This window comes from Meles meles, chromosome 16 (assembly GCF_922984935.1).
Source record: "Meles meles chromosome 16, mMelMel3.1 paternal haplotype, whole genome shotgun sequence".
In the NCBI taxonomy this organism is placed as follows: Eukaryota; Metazoa; Chordata; class Mammalia; order Carnivora; family Mustelidae; genus Meles; species Meles meles.
In genome coordinates, this window is record NC_060081.1 from 24,881,888 (window position 1) to 24,902,398 (window position 20,511).

The 20,511-nt window shown below is 38.0% G+C and overlaps 1 protein-coding gene across 6 annotated transcripts in view; it reads left to right on the forward strand.

Annotated features, from left to right (window-relative positions):
- The window catches only part of PREPL (prolyl endopeptidase like), a 55,254-nt gene that overhangs the window by 21,046 nt on the left and 13,697 nt on the right, over positions 1-20,511 (forward strand). For all 6 annotated transcript variants that reach the window (XR_006815298.1, XM_045980667.1, XM_045980665.1 and 3 more), the window contains 5 exons: positions 4,012-4,228; positions 4,830-5,015; positions 14,735-14,932; positions 18,004-18,179; positions 19,707-19,923. Coding sequence is in view for 5 of the 6 variants with exons in the window: in XM_045980667.1 (XP_045836623.1) it covers positions 4,012-4,228; positions 4,830-5,015; positions 14,735-14,932; positions 18,004-18,179; positions 19,707-19,923 (994 nt within the window). In the remaining variant the exon portion in view is untranslated. The remainder of the gene's footprint in view (positions 1-4,011; positions 4,229-4,829; positions 5,016-14,734; positions 14,933-18,003; positions 18,180-19,706; positions 19,924-20,511) is intronic.

Here is a 20,511-nt window from a genome sequence, read left to right on the forward strand (position 1 = left end):
GTTAATCTGAGATATTTCTTCCTTTTTTCCCTTTTTTTTTTTTTTTTGGTTTTTTTTGTTGTTGTTGTTGGTTTTTTGTTGTTGTTGTTGTTTAAGTAGGCGCCACACGCAAGGTGGGGCTTGAACTCAATACCCTGAGATCAAAAGGTGCATACTCTTAGCAACTAAGCCAGCCAGGCATGCCTATGTGAAGTATTTATTTATTTATAGATTTATTTATGTATTTGAGAGAGAGAGAGAGAGTCTGGTGGGAAGGGGCAAAGGAAGAGAATAACTTAAACAGACTCCATGCTGAGCATGGAGCCCCTTGTGGGGCTCAGTCTTATGATCCTGAGATCTCAACCTGAGCCAAAACCAAAAGTCAGAGGCTTAACCCACTGCACCACTCAGGCACCCCAAGATGTTTCTTAGTGTAGGTGTTTATCACAGTAAACTTCTCTCTCATAAGTACTTTTGGTGTATCCCTTAAGTTTTGGTATATTGTATTTCTATTTTCATTTGTTTGAAGATTTTTTTATTTGCTTTTCTTTGCCCTTGAATGGGTATTATTTTTTAATACTGTGGGAAATACTATTTGGAGAAAAATAATTTTCATCAGGGGCACCTGGCTGGCTCAGTCAGTTGAATGTCTCACTCTTGATTTCGGCTCAGGTCATGATCTCAGGGTTGTGCGATCGAGCCCCACATCAGGTTCCATGCTGGTTGTGGTGCCTGCTTAAGATTCTCTCTCTGCGGGGCGCCTGGGTGGCTCAGTGGGTTAAATCCTCTGCCTTCGGCTCAGGTCATGATCCTAGGGTCCTGGGATCGAGCCCCGCATCGGGCTCTCTGCTCAGCAGGGAGCCTGCTTCCTCCTCTCTCTCTGCCTGCCTTTCTGCCTAGTTGTGATTTCTCTCTGTCAAATAAATAAAATATTAAAAAAAAAAAAAAAGATTCTCTCTCTGCCCTGCCCCCCTTTAAAGAATTTTCATCACTTCATCTATCAGCATACATTCCTAAAAGATTTAAAGAATCCATTGATAAAATAAAACTTAGTAAAAAAAACTAGATGACAATATAAGTAAGTACTGTACTCAGCTTGATTGAAATAGTCCCAAAGCATAAAATCAATAGAAGAAATTACAAAGGATGTGACATTATTCTTGATTACCTAAAATATTAAACTTTCAAGTCAGAAACCATTACAAACTAATAAAATCCAGATGACAAAATGGAAAAAAGTATTTTCAGCAAAAGGACAAATTGATATCCTTAATTTATGAAGAGATGTTTTAGACTAATAATGTAAACTATATCCCAAGTTTAAAATGGACAAAGGCACATCACAGAGATAAAATTGACAAATGTGGTAATGTCCAGTGCAGTAGGAATTTTACTAAAATATTAGCCATGCTTATCTCTGTAGTGAGATCCAGTGTTATCATCCTTCTGTGTATTTCTCCATATTTTTATTATGGATTACTTTTATAATAAGGAAATATGTAAACATAACATTTAAACCTATCCAGTAGGTCAGTCTGAATTAATAAAAGGTTCTTGGGATATTATTTGATTATATATATCAAGAGTCATTAAAAATTACTGTGTATCGGGACACCTGGGTGGCTCAGTTGGTTAAGCAGCTGCCTTCGGCTCGGGTCATGATCCCAGCGTCCTGGGATCAAGTCCCACATGGGGCTCCTTGCTCAGCAGGGAGCCTGCTTCTCCCTCTGCCTCTGCCTGCCAGTGCTCACTCTCTCTCTCTCTCTCTCTCTCTCTCTCTGACAAATAAATAAATAAAATCTTTAAAAAAAACATTACTGTGTATCATTAAATTAGTATTTCCTTAAGCATCTGCCTTCGCCTCAGGTCATGATCTCAGAGTCCTGGGATCGAGCCCCCCAACGGTCTCCCTGCTAAGCAGGAAGCCTGCGCCTCCCTTTCCCACTCCCCCTGCTTGTGTTCCCTCTCTCACTGTCACTGTCAAATAAATAAAATCTTTTAAATAAATAAATTAGTATTTCCATTCCTAAGAATTTGTCTTAGGGAAATAACTGTTAAGGTCAGGGAGGAAGAACTGTCTTCATGAATATGTTTTCTGTTAGATTCTTTATTACAGTGAAACATTGAAATCCAGAGTTTTAAGAATTATGAAAGTGCAACCTGATAGAATATTAGATAGCCACTGAAAATAACAATCATAAAGACTGCTTATGGACGCCTGGGTGGCTCAGTCATTGAGGGTCCTGGGATCAAGCCCAGCATCAGGCTCCTTGCTCGGCAGGAAGCCTGCTTCTCACTCTCCCGCTCCCCCTGCTTGTGTTCCCTCTCCCTCTGTGTCTCTTTCTGTCAAATAAATAAAAACCTTTAAAAAAAAAAAAAGGCGGGGGGGGAATACAGATACTGTGAAGTCACAAATGCAGAATACAAAACTGCATCTATATTTCACTTATATCAGTTTAAAGACATGCACGAGTAAAATAAATCATGGAGAGGAAAATATAGCATAGCATAAGGAATATACTCAATAATATTGTAATAATGTATGGTAACATGGGGTGCCTGGGTGGCTCAGTGGGTTAAGCCTCTGCCTTTGGCTCAGGTCATGATCTCAGGGTCCTGGGATCGAGCCTCGCATTGGGCTCCCTGCTCGGCCGGGAGCCTGCTTCCCCCTCTCTCTCTGCCTGCCTCTCTGCTTACTTGTGATCTCTCTCTTTGTCAAATAAATAAAATCTTTTAAAACTAATAATAATAATAATGTACAGTAACACATGGTAACCACATGTGATGAACATTAAGTAATATATAGAGTTGTCTAATCACTATATTGTATACCTGAACTTAAAGAACATTATGTATCAACTGTACTTCAATACTTAAAAAAAAATTTTAATTTAGAAACAGAAATGCAGGGACACCTGGGTGGCTCAGTTAAGCCACTACCTTCGGCTCAGGTCATGGTTCCAGGATCCTGGGATGGAGTCTCGCATTGGGCTCCTTGCTCATCCGGGAGTCTGCTTCTCTCTCTCTGCCTCTGCCTGCTTGTGTGCATGCGCGCACTCTCTCTCTCTCTCACAAATAAATAAAATAAAAACAAATGCATGAAATATAAATTAACTTGGGAGGAAAAATAGAAAAAAGTAGAAGTTATATTAATTTTTTTTTTTAGATTATTTATTTATTTGACAGAGAGAGAGATCACAAGTAGGCAGAGAGGCAGGCAGAGAGAGAGGAGGAAGCAGGCTCCCCGCAGAGCAGAGAGCCCGATGCGGGGCTCGATCCCAGGACCCCAAGATCATGACCCGAGCCGAAGGCAGCGGCCCAACCCACTGAGCCACCCAGGCGCCCCAAGTTATATTAATTTTTTAAATGTGTTGAGATTGCAGGGGGTCTTCTTCCTATTTCCATTTTTGTTATTTCTATTTTGTTTGTTTTGTTGTAAAAACTGGGAGGGGGCAGAAAGCCAACATGCCTACAGAAGAAGAACAAAGTAAACTCTGCCTCTCTCCTTCCCTACAATTACATTTCTCCTCTAGGAAGTTTATTTCCTCTTCCCAGCAAGAAGTCCTATAAACTATTAATATGATTGAGAGTTAGATGATGTCTAGTTTATGTTAAAATGCATTCAGAAAAAGATGGATTGCTAGATGCACAGATAATGTGATTAAGGAAATATAGCAAACTTTTGGTAATAATTGAATTTCAGTGGTGGATGTATGGGTATTCACCGGACATTTTCAACTTTTCTGTAGGTCTGAAAAATGTTCATAATAAAATGTTAGAGAAAATGATTTTAAATAATTTTGTGAGGGAAATGAGAAAAATAATAGTTTTCTGAATTTACAAGCAGTATTCACTAAGGAGTTTTTATTTCCTATTTGCATTATAAATCAACATATGTACAGGAGGTAGTTGTATATCATCTTTAAGGTAGCTAAGGATTTACTGCATTTTCTGGTAATTTGAAATTTACTTTGAAATTTACTGAATTTTTTTCTCTCTCTCTCTCTCCCTCTCTCTCTCGTGCACATGCAGCTATTTTGTTTTCCTTTATCTTACAAAGGACAGTCGTTTCCTCACCATAAATATTATGAACAAAACTACTTCTGAAGTGTGGTTGATAGATGGCCTAAGCCCTTGGGACCCACCAGTACTTATCCAGAAGCGAATATATGGAGTCCTTTACTACGTTGAACACAGAGATGATGAATTATACATTCTCACTAATGTTGGTGAGCCTACAGAATTCAAGGTAGTCCTGGATTCTCCGTGTACCCATTTGAGCTGTTAAAAATTGTCACACTTCCATCAACAGCATTCCGTGCTCTAAGAGTTAACTGTTTTGTAGGCTTTTGGTAACGTGTAGAAATTGATGCTTCCTTCTTATTCATAACCAATCCTATTTCTCTTCCATTAGAGATAATGCCTCTCCATATTGTAATTGTGCCGTAAAAGGTTAGTAAATGAAACATACTTTATCCTGATCTTATCAGTTATCAAAGCCAAACTTAATGATTTGAAAGAACAAACTTTTATAAGCTCATGATCTTATAATTTAGCAATTTGGATTGGTTTCAGCTAGGCAGTTCTTCGGGTCCCAGTTAGCCTTTGCTCAGATGCCTTCATTGAAACATTCATTGGTTTGCTGTAAGGTAAGCACTGGGCCATGCTGTCGCACCACACGGCAGGCTAGCCTGGTCTCAGTCACATGATGATGGTGACACCGCAGCCTGTTGCACAGCTCATTTCTTTGGCTCTTCATAAAACAGTGAACATTAATACAGTCTAGTTTTCTGGGTGCTAGAGTCATCTTGTTTTGTTACCTAGATCTCTTCTGACTTTGTTCTACACAGCTCATGAGAACAGCCGCTGATAGCCCTGCTATTATGAACTGGGATTTATTTTTCACAATGAAGAGAAATACCAAAGTTATAGACTTGGACATGTTTAAGGATCACTGCGTTCTGTTCCTGAAGCACAGCAATCTACTTTACGTTAATGTCATTGGTCTGGCTGATGATTCAGTTCGGTCTCTAAAGGTATGTTTAACTTTCAAAAGAGTACCGTCAATCAAAATCCATAGAGTTTAGTTTACCAGAACATCAAATTTTGAGTAAGAGCAATGCATTTTTTCTTGAAAGAAATTTAATTTAAATGAAACAAACAACCCAGCATACTGGGTTTTTTCATATTTAGGAGGTTTATTTAGAATTATTTAGAGGACCTTGCTTTTATTTTTTTTTTTTTGAGGACCTTGCTTTTAATAAAGTTTTACTCAAAATACTGTCTTACAGCATGAACTTCAGAAGTAAAGCTCAGTGTCATATTTCTCTTTCTACATATCTGTATATATCATGCATCTCTACAACTTTAGGTTGGCTGATAGCTTGGGCCAACTTGCCAGCTAGTGCCTAACCAACCACTGCTTGCTGCTTCCATTCCCCATCCCCCTGTAGGGACAGTAGCTGTGCCTGCTGTATTTCCGCCATTATATCTGCACCATCTTCTTTTTGCCAGTTTTCTTACCTGTAAGGGTTTGTGGGGGGAGGGAGTGGCGTTTGTCTCCCCTACAGCACAGCTTTGATGGTATGACTGACTTGCTGGTATTGCCTGTGGCTGCCAGGAAAGACAATCTGCCTCCACAAGTGAACTTGTTAAAATTGATGAGTGCCAACCTCATTGCCCAGTGCTAAAGCAGCATTAACATGTAGGTCAGATAACAGGTGATGAAGGGAAGGGGAAAGGCCTCCATCTCACTTGATAGGGAAAAAGTTGTTAAGCCATTTGACCACTTATACCTCTCTAATTGCAGTATTGTCAGAGTCTCTTAAAATGCAATTCCAGTTCACTGAATGTTTATTGAACTTCTGTACACCAAGATTAAGTATATTATGGGTTTATATAAGTGGTATCAAATATATAAAATATGCTGTGGGGCTCTGAGAGGCAGAGAGGACCCAGGAAAGCTTTTGTAGGGGAAATAGAACTTGAGATAAACCGAAGAAGAGATGTCGAATTCTGACGGAGAGAGCGCGAAATGATACTCTAGGATGAGAAAGTCCATCAAATAAAGCTCTAAGCTGGAGAAGTTAGAAAATGTTCTGAAAACTGCTAATAATTATTTTATTGAAGCAGAATAAATGTATGTAGAATGAAGCTATAATTTGACATTCTTTGACTTCCAAAATGAGAAACTTAAGCATAAGGAATGAGTAGAGGAACATTTGAAGTTTGGGGGCATAGAAGTAAGTTGAGAAGTCAAGTTATTCTTCATGAAGTTATCTGGTGGCCATTTTAGACTCCTCCAAAGCAAGCAGAGATAAGGCACAGGGCAATTAGCTTCAAGGTTGTTATCATGGTATACGTAAGAAATACCGAGTTTCCAAAAACAACCCAAATTTTTGAGCTAAAATCAAATTATCAAATATAACCTCTTGTATTTTAGAGGACTGTGTAGGTGTCCTTAAAATAAAAATGGTGATTTAAAGTTAGTGATTTTTCCTTCTGCCTTCATCTACTGGAGTCAGAGTTTCTTTTTACTTGCTAATGGACACCAAAACAATACCTCTTCAATTGGGAAATGGGGAGAACATCTATTCTTATTATAGCCTATATGAATAGGGATGAGAGAGAATGTATCATTTCTAGCAGTGCTTTTCTTACAGCAAAATTGTATGTCAAGGCAATTAGGAATGTCGTGAGAGTTTACTATGATAAAATTTGACTTCTCACTAAATATGACTTTTACATTTTTTATAAATATTCCTAGTTTAAAGATATGCCTCAGTTACTGTGGTTTTAGCTGCCATTACAACAAACATCATGTCTTTTTTTATTTTTTTTTTTATGTTTTTATTTTAATCACCTGGTGCTCATCAGGTTGCGTGCACTCCTTAATCCCCATTGCCTATTTCACCCACCACTCCCACCCACCTCCCTTCTGGTAACTGCCAGTACTCTATATTGAGTCTCTTTCTTGCTTTGTCTCTCTTTTTTTTTTTCTCCCTGTGCTCCTTTTCTTTCTTCAATTCCACATATGAGGAAAATCATAAGGTATTTCTTTGTCTCTAACTGATTTCACTTAGCATTATACTTTCTAGCTCCATCCGTGTTGTAAATGGCAAGATTTCATTCTTTTTTTATGGCGGAAAAATATCCGTGTGTGTGTGTGTGTGTGTATCTTTATCTGCTCTTCTGTCATTGGACCCTTGGGCTGTTTCCATAATTTGGCTATTGTAAATAATGCTGCCATAAACAGAGGAGTGCATGAATTCCTTTAAATTAGTATTTTTGTATACTTGGGTAAATACCCAGTAGTGCGATTGCTTGATAGGTGGATAGTTCTGTTTTTAATTTTTAAGAAACCTCCATACTGTCTTCCACAGTGGCTGCACCAGTTTGCATTCCTATCAACAGTGCAAGAGCATAGGGTTCCTTTTTCTCCACATCCTTGCCATCACTTGCTGTTTTTGTTTTTTATTTAAGCCGTTCTGACAGGCATGAGGTGATAATGTCATTGTAGTTTTGATTTGTATTTTCCTGATAAGTGAAAATGAAGACATGGTCACATGTCTGTTGACCATGTCTTCTTTAAGAAATATCTGCTCATGTAAACAATACATTATATGTTAATAAAAATAATTAAAAAAAAATATCTACTCATGTCTTCTGCCCGTTTTTTAAATTTCATTGTTTTTTGGGAGGTTGAGTTCTGTAAGTTGCATATTTTAGATACCAGCTCTTTACTGTATATGTCATTTACAGATATCTTCCTCCATCCTGTAGGTTGTCTTTTACTTTTATTTTTTCCTTTGCTGTGCAGAAGTTTTTTATTTTGATGTAGTCCTAATAGTTTATTTTTGCTTTTGTTTCCCTTGCCTCAGGATACCTGTCTAGAATAATGTTGCTGTAGCTGATGCTGCCTATGCTCTTTTCTAAAATTTTAATGGTTTAAGGTCTCACCTTTAGGTCTTTAATCCATTTTGAGTTTATGTTTGTGTGTGGTATATGAAAGTCATCCAGTTTTATTCTTTGCATGTGGCTGTCCACTTTTCCTGGCACTATTTGTTGAAGTCAAGAGATTATCTTTTTCCCGTTGGACATTCTTTCCTGCTTTGTTGACCATATAGTTGTAGGTTTTATTTCTGGATTCTATTCTGTTCTGCTGATCTGTATGTCTATTTTCATGCCAGTACCATACTGTCTTGATCACTACAGCTTTGTGATGTAACTTGAAGTGCAGAATTGTGATGCCTCCAGCTTTGCTTTTCTTTTTCAAGATTGCTTTGGCTGTTTGGGGTCATTTATAGTTCCATATAAATTTTAGGACTGTTTGTTCTGGGTCTGTGAAAAATGCTGTTGGTATTTTGATAGGGATTGCATTAAATGTGTAGATTGCTTTCGGTAGTACAGACATTTAACAGTGTTTTTTCTTCCAGTCCATGAGCATGAAATGTCTTGTCATTTGTGTCATCTCCACTTTCTTTCACTGGCGTTTTACAGTTTTCAGGGTACAGGTCTTTTACCTGTTTGGTTAGGTTTATTCCTAGGTATCTTACTACTTTTGGTATAATTGTAAATAGGATTGTTTTCTTCTCTTCTTAATTATTGTGTATAGAAACGCAACCGATTTCTATACATTGATTTTGTATCCTGCAACTTTACTGAGTTCATTTATTAGTTCTAGCAGGTTTTTGGTGCTGTCTTTCAGATTTTCTATTTTATAGTATGTCATCTGCAAATAGTGAAAATTTTACTTCTTCCTTACCAATTTAGATGCCTTTTATTTCTTTTTGTTGTCTTATTGCTGTGGCTAGGACTTCCAGAACTCTTTGAATAAAAGTGTTGAGAGTGGACGTACTTGTCTTGTTTCTGACCTTAGGGGAAAGGCTCTCAGTTTTTCCCCATTTAGGATGATGTTAGTTGTGGGTATTTCATAAATGGCCTATGTTATGTTGAGGTCTGTTCCCTCTAAACCTATTTTGTTGATGGTTTTGGGGGGGGTTGTTTTGTTTTGTTTTTTAATCTTGAATGATTAAAACCCGAAGAACCAGCTTCTCATTTCATTGATCTGTTGGGGTTTGTTTGGTTTTTATTTTTATTTTGTTTGGGTTTTTTTTTTGGTTTTTTTTTTTTTTTAGTTTCTTTTCTGATCTCTTATTAATTTCCTTCTGCTGGTTTTTTTGTTTTGTTTTGTTTTAAAGATTTATTCATTTACTTTTGGGGGGAGAGAGTCTCAAGCAGACTCTTTGCTGAGTGTGGAGCTGAACACAGGGCTTGATCTCATGACCCTCAGATCACTACCCTATCTGAAATCAGAGTTGGATGCCCAACCAACTGTGCCACCCAGGTGCCCCACCTTCTGCTGGTTTTAGATTTTGTTCTTCTTTTTCTAGCTCCTTTTGGTGTGAAGTTAGGTTGCGTATTTGAGATTTTTTTCCTTCTTGAGGTAGGCCTGTATTGTTATAAACTTGCCTCTTAGAACCACTTCTGCTGCATCCCAAAGGATTTGAACCATTGTGTTTCCATTTTCATGTGTTTCTATGTACTTTTTTAAGTTTACTTTCTGATTGACCCATTCATTGTTTAGTAGCATGTTTTTTAACCACTATTAATTTGTGATCTTTCCCAGACTTTTTCTTGTGGTTTACTTACAGTTTCATAGCACTGTGGTCCAAAAAAAGATGCATGGCATGACTTAGATCTTTTTAACTTTATTAAGGCTTGTTTTGTGGCCTAATATGTGATCTGTTCTGGAGAATGGTCCATGTGCACTTGAAAAGAATGTATATACTGCTGTTTTAGGATGGAATGCTCTGAATATATCTGTTAAATCCGTCTAGTCCAGTGTGTCATTCAGTATTTCCTTATTGACTTTGTTTAGGTGATCTGTCCATTGATGTAAGTGGGGCATGAAAGTCCTTTGCTATAATTGTATTATTGCCAATTAGTTCCTTTATGTTTCTTATTAACTGTTTTATGTATTTGGGTGTTCCCATGTTGGGTGCATAAATATTTACAGTTATTATATCTTCTTGTTGGGTTGTCCACTTTATTATATTATTATATAGTGTCCTTCTTTGTCTCTTGTTACAGTCTTTGTTTTAAAATCTATTTTGTTCTTGGGGCACCTGGGTGGCTCAGTGTGTTAAAGCCTCTGCCTTCGGCTCAGGTCATGATCCCAGAGTCCTGGGATGGAGTCCCGCATCGGGCTCTCTGCTCAGCAGGGAGCCTGCTTCCTCCTCTCTCTCTGCCTGCCTCTCTGCCTACTTGTGATCTCTGTCTGTCAAATAAATAAAATCTTTAAAAAAAAATAAAAATCTATTTTGTTTTTTATAAGTATTGCTGCTCCAACTTTATTTTGACATCTGTTTGCATGATAAATGTTTCTCTATCCCCTCACTTTCAATCTGCAGGTGTTTTTAGGTCTAAAATGAGTTTCCTGGGGGCACCTGGGTGGTTCAGTCATTAAGCTCTACCTTTGGCTCAGGTCTTGATCCCAGGACCCTGGGATTGAGCCCCATGTCAGACTCCCTGCTCACTGGGAAGCCTGCTTCTCTTTCTCCCTCTCCCTCTTGTATTCCCCCTCTTGCTATCTCTGTCAAATAAATAAATAAAATCTTTTTTTAAAAATAAATGAGTTTCCTGTAGGCAGGAGTAGATGGGTCTTGTTTTTTATCTGTTCTGTCACCCTATATCTTTTGATTGGAAGCATTTAGTCCATTTATATTCAAAGTAATTATTAATTGATAAGTATGTACTTAATGGCCTTTTTATTACTTGTTTTGTGGTTGTTTTCTAGAATTTTTCTGTCATCCTTTCTTCCCTTTCTCATCATTTGCTGGTTTTCTTTAGTGATGTGTTTAGATTTTTTTTCTCTTTATTATTTGCATGTTTATGAATGGGTTTTTTTTTGTTGTTGTTTTTTTAAATATTTTATTTATTTATTTGACAGAGAGAGAGGTCACAAGCAGGCAGAGAGGCAGGCAGAGAGAGAGGGAGAAACAGGCTCCCCACTGAGCAGAGAGCCCGATGCGGGGCTCGATCCCAGGACCCTGAGATCATGACCTGAGCCGAAGGCAGAGGCTTAAACCACTGAGCCACCCAGGCGCCCCATGAATGGTTTTTGATTTGTGTTTACCATTAGGTTTTTATATAACCTCTTCTGCATATAGCAGAAGTCTCTATTAACTTGATGGTCATTTAAGTTTGAACCATTCTTTACTCCTCTCCTCCCCAAATTTTAGGTACATGGTGTCATTTTACTTCTAATTTGTGAGTTCCTTGACTGATTTTGTTGTTGTTGTTGTTACAGAAATATTCATTTTACTGCTTTTGTGCTTCCTATGGTCATGCTGTCTCTTTGATCTCTCCTTTCCACTCAAAGAATCCCCCGTAAGATTTCTTGCAGGACTTGTTTAGTGGTCATGCATTCCGTGTTGTTGTTGTTTGTTTGTTTTTGTCTAGAAAACACTTGGTCTCACCTTTCATTCTGAATGATAGCCTTGCTGGGTAGAGTATTCTTGGATGCAAGTTTTTCCCATTCAGCACTTTGAATACATCATGTCACTCCTTTCTGGCTTTGAAGGTTTCTGCTGAAAAACCCACTGATAGCCTTTTGGGGTTTCCTTTGTATATAGCAGTCTTCTTTTGTCTTGCTGCTTTTAATGTTTTTTCTTTACTACTATATTTTGTCATTTTAATTACAAAATGTCTTGGTATGGATCTGCTTTTGTTGATTTTCATTGGGGGTTCTCTGTGCATCCTGGATCTGGGTATCTGTTTCCTTCCCCAGATTAGGGAAGTTTTTGGCTATTATTTCTACAAATAAATTCTCTGCCCCCTTTTTTCCTCTTGTCTTCTGAGACTCCTATAATATGAATGTTACTATGTTTGATGGAGTCACTAAGTTCCCTAAGTCTGTTCTTTTTTTGCGTAATTCTTTTTTCTCTCATTTACTCATCTTGATTACATTACTCTGTCTTCTAGTTCATTAATTCATTCCTCTGCTTATTCCAGCCTGTTTTTCATTCATTCCATCAAGTATGTTTCTCACTTCATTTATTGAGCCCTTTATCTTTGCAGTGTTAGTCCTTACCTCTGTGTTAATGGTTTCACTTAATGTCTTCCGCTCTTTTCTCAAGAGTATTCTTTTTTTTTTTTTTTAAAGATTTTATTTATTTATTTGACAGAGAGAGATCACAAGTAGGCAGAGAGGCAGGCAGAGACAGAGGGGGAAGCAGACTCCCCGCCGAGCAAAGAGCCCGATGCGGGACTCGATCCCAGGACCCCAAGATCACGACCTGAGCCCATAAGGCATGTTACTTTTATCTGTTTTCACTTAGATCTCTGGCTGTGGGTTTGTCCTGTTTTTTTCATTTGGGACAAATTCCTGTCTTCTCATTTTGTCTAGTCTCTGCATCTCTGTGTGTTAGGAAAGTCAGGTATGTCTCCTATTTTTTAGAGTAATGGCTTTATGTAGTGCCCTGTAGCATATTTTCCCCTGTTCCCTAGGGCCTGGGGCTTCCAGGAGTGTCTCCTGTGGAACATCATGTCTTTAATTTATACTGTATCCTTTATCTCTTCATTCCCTGACCCTTCCCAACCTGTAGTACCTGTTAAGCCTTGTTATAATGTTCTGAGTCATGAACACATGGAATCAAATACTACATTATATACCAGGTTGTACTTAAAGAAAATTACATACATCAGCACCTTTCGTGAACTGGATAATTCTGATTAATATGCATAGACAGTATCAATCACAAAGGACAAAATCTTTAAGCCAAACTGAGTGGATTATAAAGCATTTTAGTATGTAACATCTCTACCCAGTAGGCACGTGACTAAAAGGTTTTTTTAAACTCAATCTGAACAACAGAAATGTGAAATCCTTAATATATTTGCCTCCTATCCTTGGTCATCATACCATCAGTTTTTCCTGCTAATTTTTTTTTTTTTTTTTTTTTCACAAAATGAAGTGATATTTTAATTGGTCATGATATTTAATTTATGCAAATTGGGAATTGTTCTGTACTAACATCAGTTTACATGGAGGTGTTTATATACCTGGGCCAATTTTCTTTCAGCATGTGTGTCTTAAGCCACCTTTCAGTCAAATAAATGACTATGATTTGCTGGTAGAATGCTAAAGCTGAAACTCTTTCTGTCAGGTATCTAAGAAATATCTGCATATCACCTAGCCAACTTAAAATTATTCTCGGGTGCTGTCCATTAATATACCTAGATGGTACTACAGGTTTTTCTCAGTAGGAAATGTAACTTAAGGTATCCTTGAGATGGTTAATACTTCTTTCCACATGAGCTGGACAAACTAAGCAGTCCATAGCCATGGATGGTTTTGTTATGGTGAACTTTAACCTTGATTCCAATACTAAGAAATACACCTGCAGAGTTTATTTATTGGAACCCACTTGGTCTAAAAGTTTGACCACTTACCACATGGGGCACATGGAACCTTTTTTTTAAGTTTCACCAAAGAACAGCAAAGCTTGTGCCTCTGTGGACTGAGGCACCATGTATCCTCTTTCTGAAAGCTGGTTATAAGATGAGTAGTGGCGGTGCCCTTTCCCACTAAGGTCTCTGTTTACTCCATTTATGCTGCCAGACTTCCCAGCTTTGAAGTATCACATGCTCCTTTCTAGTTCTGTGGCTTGCACTTAAATAAACATTATCCTTGAACATAATCCTCAACCTGAGGACAGTAAATTAGGAACTCTCTTTAAGAGACATTATGAATATATATCCTTATTGTGTTTCAGGAAGCTAGATTCTTTGCATTAATTGCAAGACACATGCACTCGGAACATAAGTTCTTTGGCTGTGGTTTCTACAGGTTAGAAGGTGCACTTTTTACACACACAGCCCCCACCTACCCTTTTTGAATAGTGCCCACCAGGGACATTGCTGTGCCAAGACCTCTGATTTTCTAAGGAATTTGTTCTTTCTACAATTACTCAGGAAAAGAAGGGCAATTTTCTTTTAACGTTCTGACTCTCAGCGCCATTTCTTACACTCTGTCAGCCTGCTTACCAGAGTTCTTTAAAGGTGTAAGAGGGATGTTAGTGGCAGGCTTGAAACTGGACCCTGCTGCTCTGAGAGAATAAATTTTGATTCCTTTCCTTTTTTCCTTAAAGTTAAGAATCCTAATCATAATAGCTGTGAGTCTCTCAAAGTGGATATGCCAGGAAAGGTTTTGTTCTGCACAATGGTTAGCCTGGGAGCTAAAGTTAGAAACAAATTGTAAATGCTTTAGTGCTGCTGAGCCAGTTTGTAGCCCTGGAATAATAACTGTCATCACTGTGGCTGTCTGGGCAGCGTGGGGAGGGCTGGGCGTAAATGAGGAAAAACAGATGAGAGAGATTTCATGTTCTAGGAGAACAGAGATCTGGAGATGTGGCCGGCTTCTGGAATTGGGATTTGATTTGCTCTTTTTCTTAACTGTAGCCAAAATAATCCTTTTTATTAAAAGAGGTTTCATGTAAATCCAGAGTCATGAAAAACCATTTTCCTATAATTTGTCCATATTTTATTGGTCATCAGTGTAGAGTTCTGTTCACTTGTTATTCGAAATATATTTGTTTGTGCTGAAATAATATTTAAATGAGGCATTATGTATAATGGATGAAAGTAAACTTGATGTCCTTCTCATCTTGTTTGTAGCAAACTCAGAAATTTAATTAATGATACTTAATGTCTAGAGAAAGAATAAAAATAACTCTAAATAATATTTCTTTAGCTCCCTCCTTGGGCCTGTGGATTCATAATGGATACAAATTCAGACCCAAAGAACTGCCCCTTCCAGCTTTGCTCTCCAATACGTCCCCCAAAATATTACACATACAAGTTTGCAGAGGGTAAACTATTTGAGGAAACTGGGCATGAAGACCCAATCACGAAGACTAGTCGTGTTTTACGTCTGGAAGCCAAAAGCAAGGTACGTCTCTGTAATCTCAACTCTGAGCCCCCATCTACTGCAAGCATGCTCTTCGTCAGGCGCTGTGCAGTTGCTGCCGCTGGTATTGCATTAGCATGGATTTGTAAAGTGGATCTCACGTACCCCAGTAAGACCCAAAGGATTTTTAGAGGCTACCTGGAATTTTTTTTTTTTTACTTTAATATTGATATATTTATTTTAACATGGATTAGAAAATGTATAACTAGCACATCTCAAGCTCTTGAGTTCACATGTTATCTATATTTGAATTTTTAAAGTTGAATTAAATAGTAAAAGTTGGCAAAAATTGTGAAGACAATAAGCAGTTGACTAGAGTGAGCTGGACTGATACAGACCTGCCTTTGTGGAGCTTAACTCTAGCAGGGAAGATGACCGATGTCAAAGGAGTAATTGCTAATGTACTGATGGCTGCAAAGAAAGCTGTACTGAGTACACTGGAAACATGACACAGGGACCTTCCCTTCGGCTGGAGAGATCAGGCAAGGGTTCTCTGAGGAAGTGAGGTCTCAGGTAGGACCTCTAAGATGATTAAGAATTAAGCTTGAGAGGTGCCTGGGTGGCTCAGTGGGTTAAGCAGCTGCCTTTGGCTCAGGTCTGGGATTGAGCCCTACATCAGGTTCTGTGCTCAGCAGGGAGCCTGCTTCTCCCTCTTCCTCTGCCCTTCCTCTAGCTTGTGCTCTCTCTTGCCCACTCTCTCCCTATCAAATAAATAAATAAAATCTTTAAAAAAAAAAAAAAGGTAGAAAGGGAGCAGGAGGAATCCATTTTATGTAGAGGCCCCCATATTGAGGGAGAAATGGTGCATTCAAGAAGTGTAAAGGATGGGGCTCAGTCCAAAGAGCACGAGACTCTTGATCCTTGGGGTCATGAGTTTGAGCCGCACCTTAGGTGTCGAGCTTACTTAAATGAATAAGATTTAAAGAAAGAAATATAAAGAAGGGCAATACAGCCAAAGTACAGTGTAAAAGAGGGAAGACCAAGAGGAGAGTGAATAGTGGAAAAGAAAGCTTGTGCAAGTGAGGAATAAATTAATATGTGGCCTTGGATTTAAGGACTTTTCAGACCTTAGCATATCAAACATTAGATAATTTCATATGTGCTGGCAGTGAATTGTAACAAAGCCTTTTGTCCTTATGAGTTTTTTAACTCATTGATTTTCTTTTAATAGCTTTATTTAAATATGTATTTTTCAATAATAGAAAAGCAATACACACTTCTTAGAAGAAATGCAAAAACGCAAAACATTTAAAGTTCTGAAAACTACTATTCAGTCCCATTTGCTGTACCTCTTAGATATAATTGTTTACCATTTAATGTATTACCTTCCAGATTTTTGTGTTTGGTTTTTGTCAACAAAATATATAGGTAGGCTTTTTCTGCTTTAGAAATGTGGGATTATACCAATCTATCAAAATGTTGTAGTTATCATACCCCAAATGGAAAGAACAGTGAGCCTAGTTCTTGGAGAATTCAGGGAATCTTTATGAATTAGGGAAGAAGGGAGACAGGTGCCCAGTGGAACCTACTACGTTTTTGTTTTTTTTGAGATTTATTTATTTATTTAGAGAGAGAACATGCGTGAGGGGCAGAGGGAGAGAGAGAGAATCTCAGGCAAACTCCCAGCTAAGCAGGGAGCCCACCACAGGGTTCAATCTTAGAACCCTGAGATCATGACCTGAGCCCAAATCAAGTCACCGACTGAGCCACCCAGATGCCCTGCTGCTATAACCCTCCACAGGCATTTTTGCACTGCTAATGAACTCAGATCCAGCCCGTCACAGGACTTGGTACCATTTTCACCTCTTCCTTTTCATAAGTTTTCAACCAGCAAGTTTTTCTCTGATTGTTTGATTTAAGTTGGGGAGATGAAAAGACAAAGATAATTTATAGAAATTAATCTACCTCATTTTATAAGAATGAACCTGAGAAGTGAAACTCCAGTTATACTGTCAGAACAAGTTGAGTGTGATAAGGAATGATGAAAGATTGCCTCCTTATTTGATAATATTCCAGTGCCCCAAAGTTAAGGTTTTCACAATGAGAATGAAAAAAGTTGGGAGAGTGGCTTGGTTATATTATTTCCCCTTTATTATTATTATTTTATGTAAACTAGTGCTATTTCACTAGTTTGTATAAGTAGACAGAACCAGCTTCTTTGCCCTTTTGAAAGGAGATCAGAAATAGTTCAGATTATGTTAATTTTGTCCTGAGATGCCTAGTTTCAGTCAGTTTGCGATTAATGAATGTGAACTACACTGGGGAATAGTTAACCTGCTCTAAAGTAATTTAGATGTTAGAATTTATAAAACTTTTGCCCGGCTAGCTGTCGGTAGAGCATGAGACTCTTAGAATTTATAAAACTTTCTTAAACCACTATTAAACATTAAAAAAAATAAAGGTAGGCCTTTGAAGAGGATGAGGATAGATGTCAGTAGGGATCCATAAGAAATTCTGGTTCTAATGGTTGAGGACTGCCTATAGAGGACAGAAAATTGAGCTGTTAAAACTTTAATCAGCATGTTTATAAATATTCAAAGATAAAAAATGTCAGTATCTTGCCATAGGTGTAGGAAAAGTGCTGTGCTAGATGTCTAACTTTGATAGGTATATTTTGACTAATCTCGAAAAAAAAATTACAGTAATAATAGGTAGTGAAGAACTCCTTAAAATCACTTTACTGTCTTGAAAAAGCTCCATTTAACAAACCATTTTCAACAGCCTTACTCCTTTTTTCTAGTTCACATTACAGGTCAGCAATAGAGCTGAAAATGGGGATAAACCATGATTTTTTTTTTTTAAAGACCATAACTCTATTGTTGTTGTTGTTGTTCTTGTTATTTATTATTATTAAGTAATTTCTGTACCCAACATGGGACTCAAACTCCAAGCCTGAGATCAGGAGTCACAAGTTCCACCAACTGAGCCAACCAGGCACCTCTCTGTTGCATTAAATGAAGTTCGTGTTCAACATTAATAAGCCAATGCGTAAAATTAGGGATAAACGGTTTCAAAAGACTCTTTCTTACATGTATAGTAACTCTTTATTCCAGGATGGAAAATCAGTGCCAATGACCATCTTCCACAAAACTGATTCTGAGGATTTGCAGAAGAAACCTCTCCTAGTACATGTATATGGAGCTTATGGAATGGATTTAAAAATGAATTTCAGACCTGAAAGGCGGGTATTGGTGGACGATGGATGGATATTAGCATATTGCCATGTTCGGTGAGTCAACAGCATTTTACCTGGCATATGAGTGCTAGAACATTGTGCCAGATGTCCAGCATAACCGTGTATCAGGGAACAAAGTTTATTTTCCCATTTGTGTTATTGAATCTATGTATTCCTAAACATATGCTGGGGGAAGTGGATTTAATAGACTAGTTGGTAAAGCAAAGGGATATGTTTTTAGGATCTTGCACCAGATTTGTAGAATTGATGTACCAGCCTGTGTCCTATCTTAGTAATGTTACTTCCATTCTCTTGAGTTTAGGTTTTTCATTTTTTTTTTTTTAAGATTTTATTTATTTATTTGACAGAGATCACAAGTAGGCACAGAGGCAGGAGAGAGAGAGGGAAGCAGGTTCCCTGTTGAGCAGAAAGCCTGACATGGGGCTCGATCCTAGGACCCTGAGATTATGACCCAAGGCAGAGGCCCAGGCACCCCAGCTTTTCTAAAATAGTGTCTCAAACTAGATCCTTTTTCCACTTCAACTTCCATTTTACTTTAGGTATTTTTCAAGACACAAATATTATTTTCTGTTTCTGCTTAAAATCCTTCTCTACCTCCCCATCTCCAAAATAAAATCCAAACTCCTCAGTATTTAACATCCTTGTGATCTGGCTTACCGCTGTAGTGATAGTTACTGTTACTACCCAGACATGACCTGCACTGCAGCCATACACATCCTACATATCCAGCTTTGTTATATCCTTTCAGATGATAAATTCTTTCCCCTCTGTGCCTTTGTACCTGCTGTGTCTTGATGTTTTCCCTTTCTTTGCGCTTCTGGGAACTCCTGTTCCTCCAAGCCTCGGCTTAGGTACCATCTCCTTTAAGTATATATCCCTAACCATCCACCTGGATATTCTTTCTACTGCCTCTAGGATAACTGTAAATACACTTGTGTGAAAGCAGCAACCACATTGCTTGGCAGCTATTTTCTTCTCCCCCAAAATTATGATCTTCAGGGCAGGAGATTTTTGCTTTTTTTATATTTTTAAGGCTGGCATTTTAGCAGAATGCCTGGTAAACCATAGGAAGCACCCAAAACTTATTTGTTGCGGGGCATCTCGCTGGCTTAGTTGGAGCATACAGTCTTGATCTTGGGGTCTTAAGTTGAAGCCCTGCATTGGGTATAGAGCTTACTTTAAATGAATGAAAAAAAATGACAATGACTCTTAATTTTTTAAAAAACTTATCTTAATTTTTTAAAAACATATTTGGTAAATCCATTTTTGACTGTCTATATCAGGGATTGGCAAACCTTTTCGCTAAAAAACTAGTAAACATTTAGGCTTTGTAGGCCACATGTGGTCTCTATTGTATATTCCTGGTTGGTTGGTTTTTCTCCCAACCTTTAAAAATGTAAAATCCATTCTTAGCTCTGAAGCCATTTCGAAACAAAACAAAACAAAAACAAAAACAATAAAACAGACCTCTGGGTAAATCTTGCCCAGCAGCTACAGTTTGCTGACCTATATCATTAATATTTTCCCCCACTAAAAGATTTTTTTGCCTTTTAATTTCAGAGGTGGTGGTGAGTTAGGCCTCCAGTGGCACGCTGATGGCCGTCTAACTAAAAAACTCAATGGCCTTGCTGACTTAGAGGCTTGCATTAAGACGCTTCATGGCCAAGGCTTTTCTCAGCCAAGTCTAACAACCCTGACTGCTTTCAGTGCTGGAGGGGTGCTTGTGGGAGCATTGTGTAATTCTAATCCAGAGCTGCTGAGAGCTGTGACTTTGGAGGTGAGTATACTCTGTTCTCTACTATGTACAGAGCGGGGAGGCATGAAGCCATTGGCTACTTTACGAAAAATATTTGTTACAATTTTACCATAGTACAGGAGTAATAACAAAGCTTTTAAATTTTAAAGGCAGAATTATAGCCCTGAGAGAACTTCTAAATTTACTTTAACTACTTTAGTCCTTTCTTCTTCCCTGATGGTGTTCTTTATTAATTTTTGAGAATTCCACTGAAGGCTTTTCTCATTAGTTATTTCTCATTTTTTATAAATATTTAGAATTGGTGGAAAAGAGTCAGCATTTAGGACTCAGTAGTTCCAGGGAGTCAGGCAGAGCGCACTGTGACTGGAGTCCACAAAGTCCTTTAACGATCATTGCCCATCAACATTTTGGTCCTAGTTGTAGCGGCTTTCCTTTTTTACATACTCCATTCTTAAAGATCTTTATAAGGGATAGTTTTTCTGTACAGTAATTGAAACATCTTGCTTTGATCTTGAAAATCTCTACAGCTGACCCTTGAACAACATGGAGGCTAGGGACACCGACACCACGCCTGACCCCACCCCCACACGCAGTCAAAAACCGATGTCT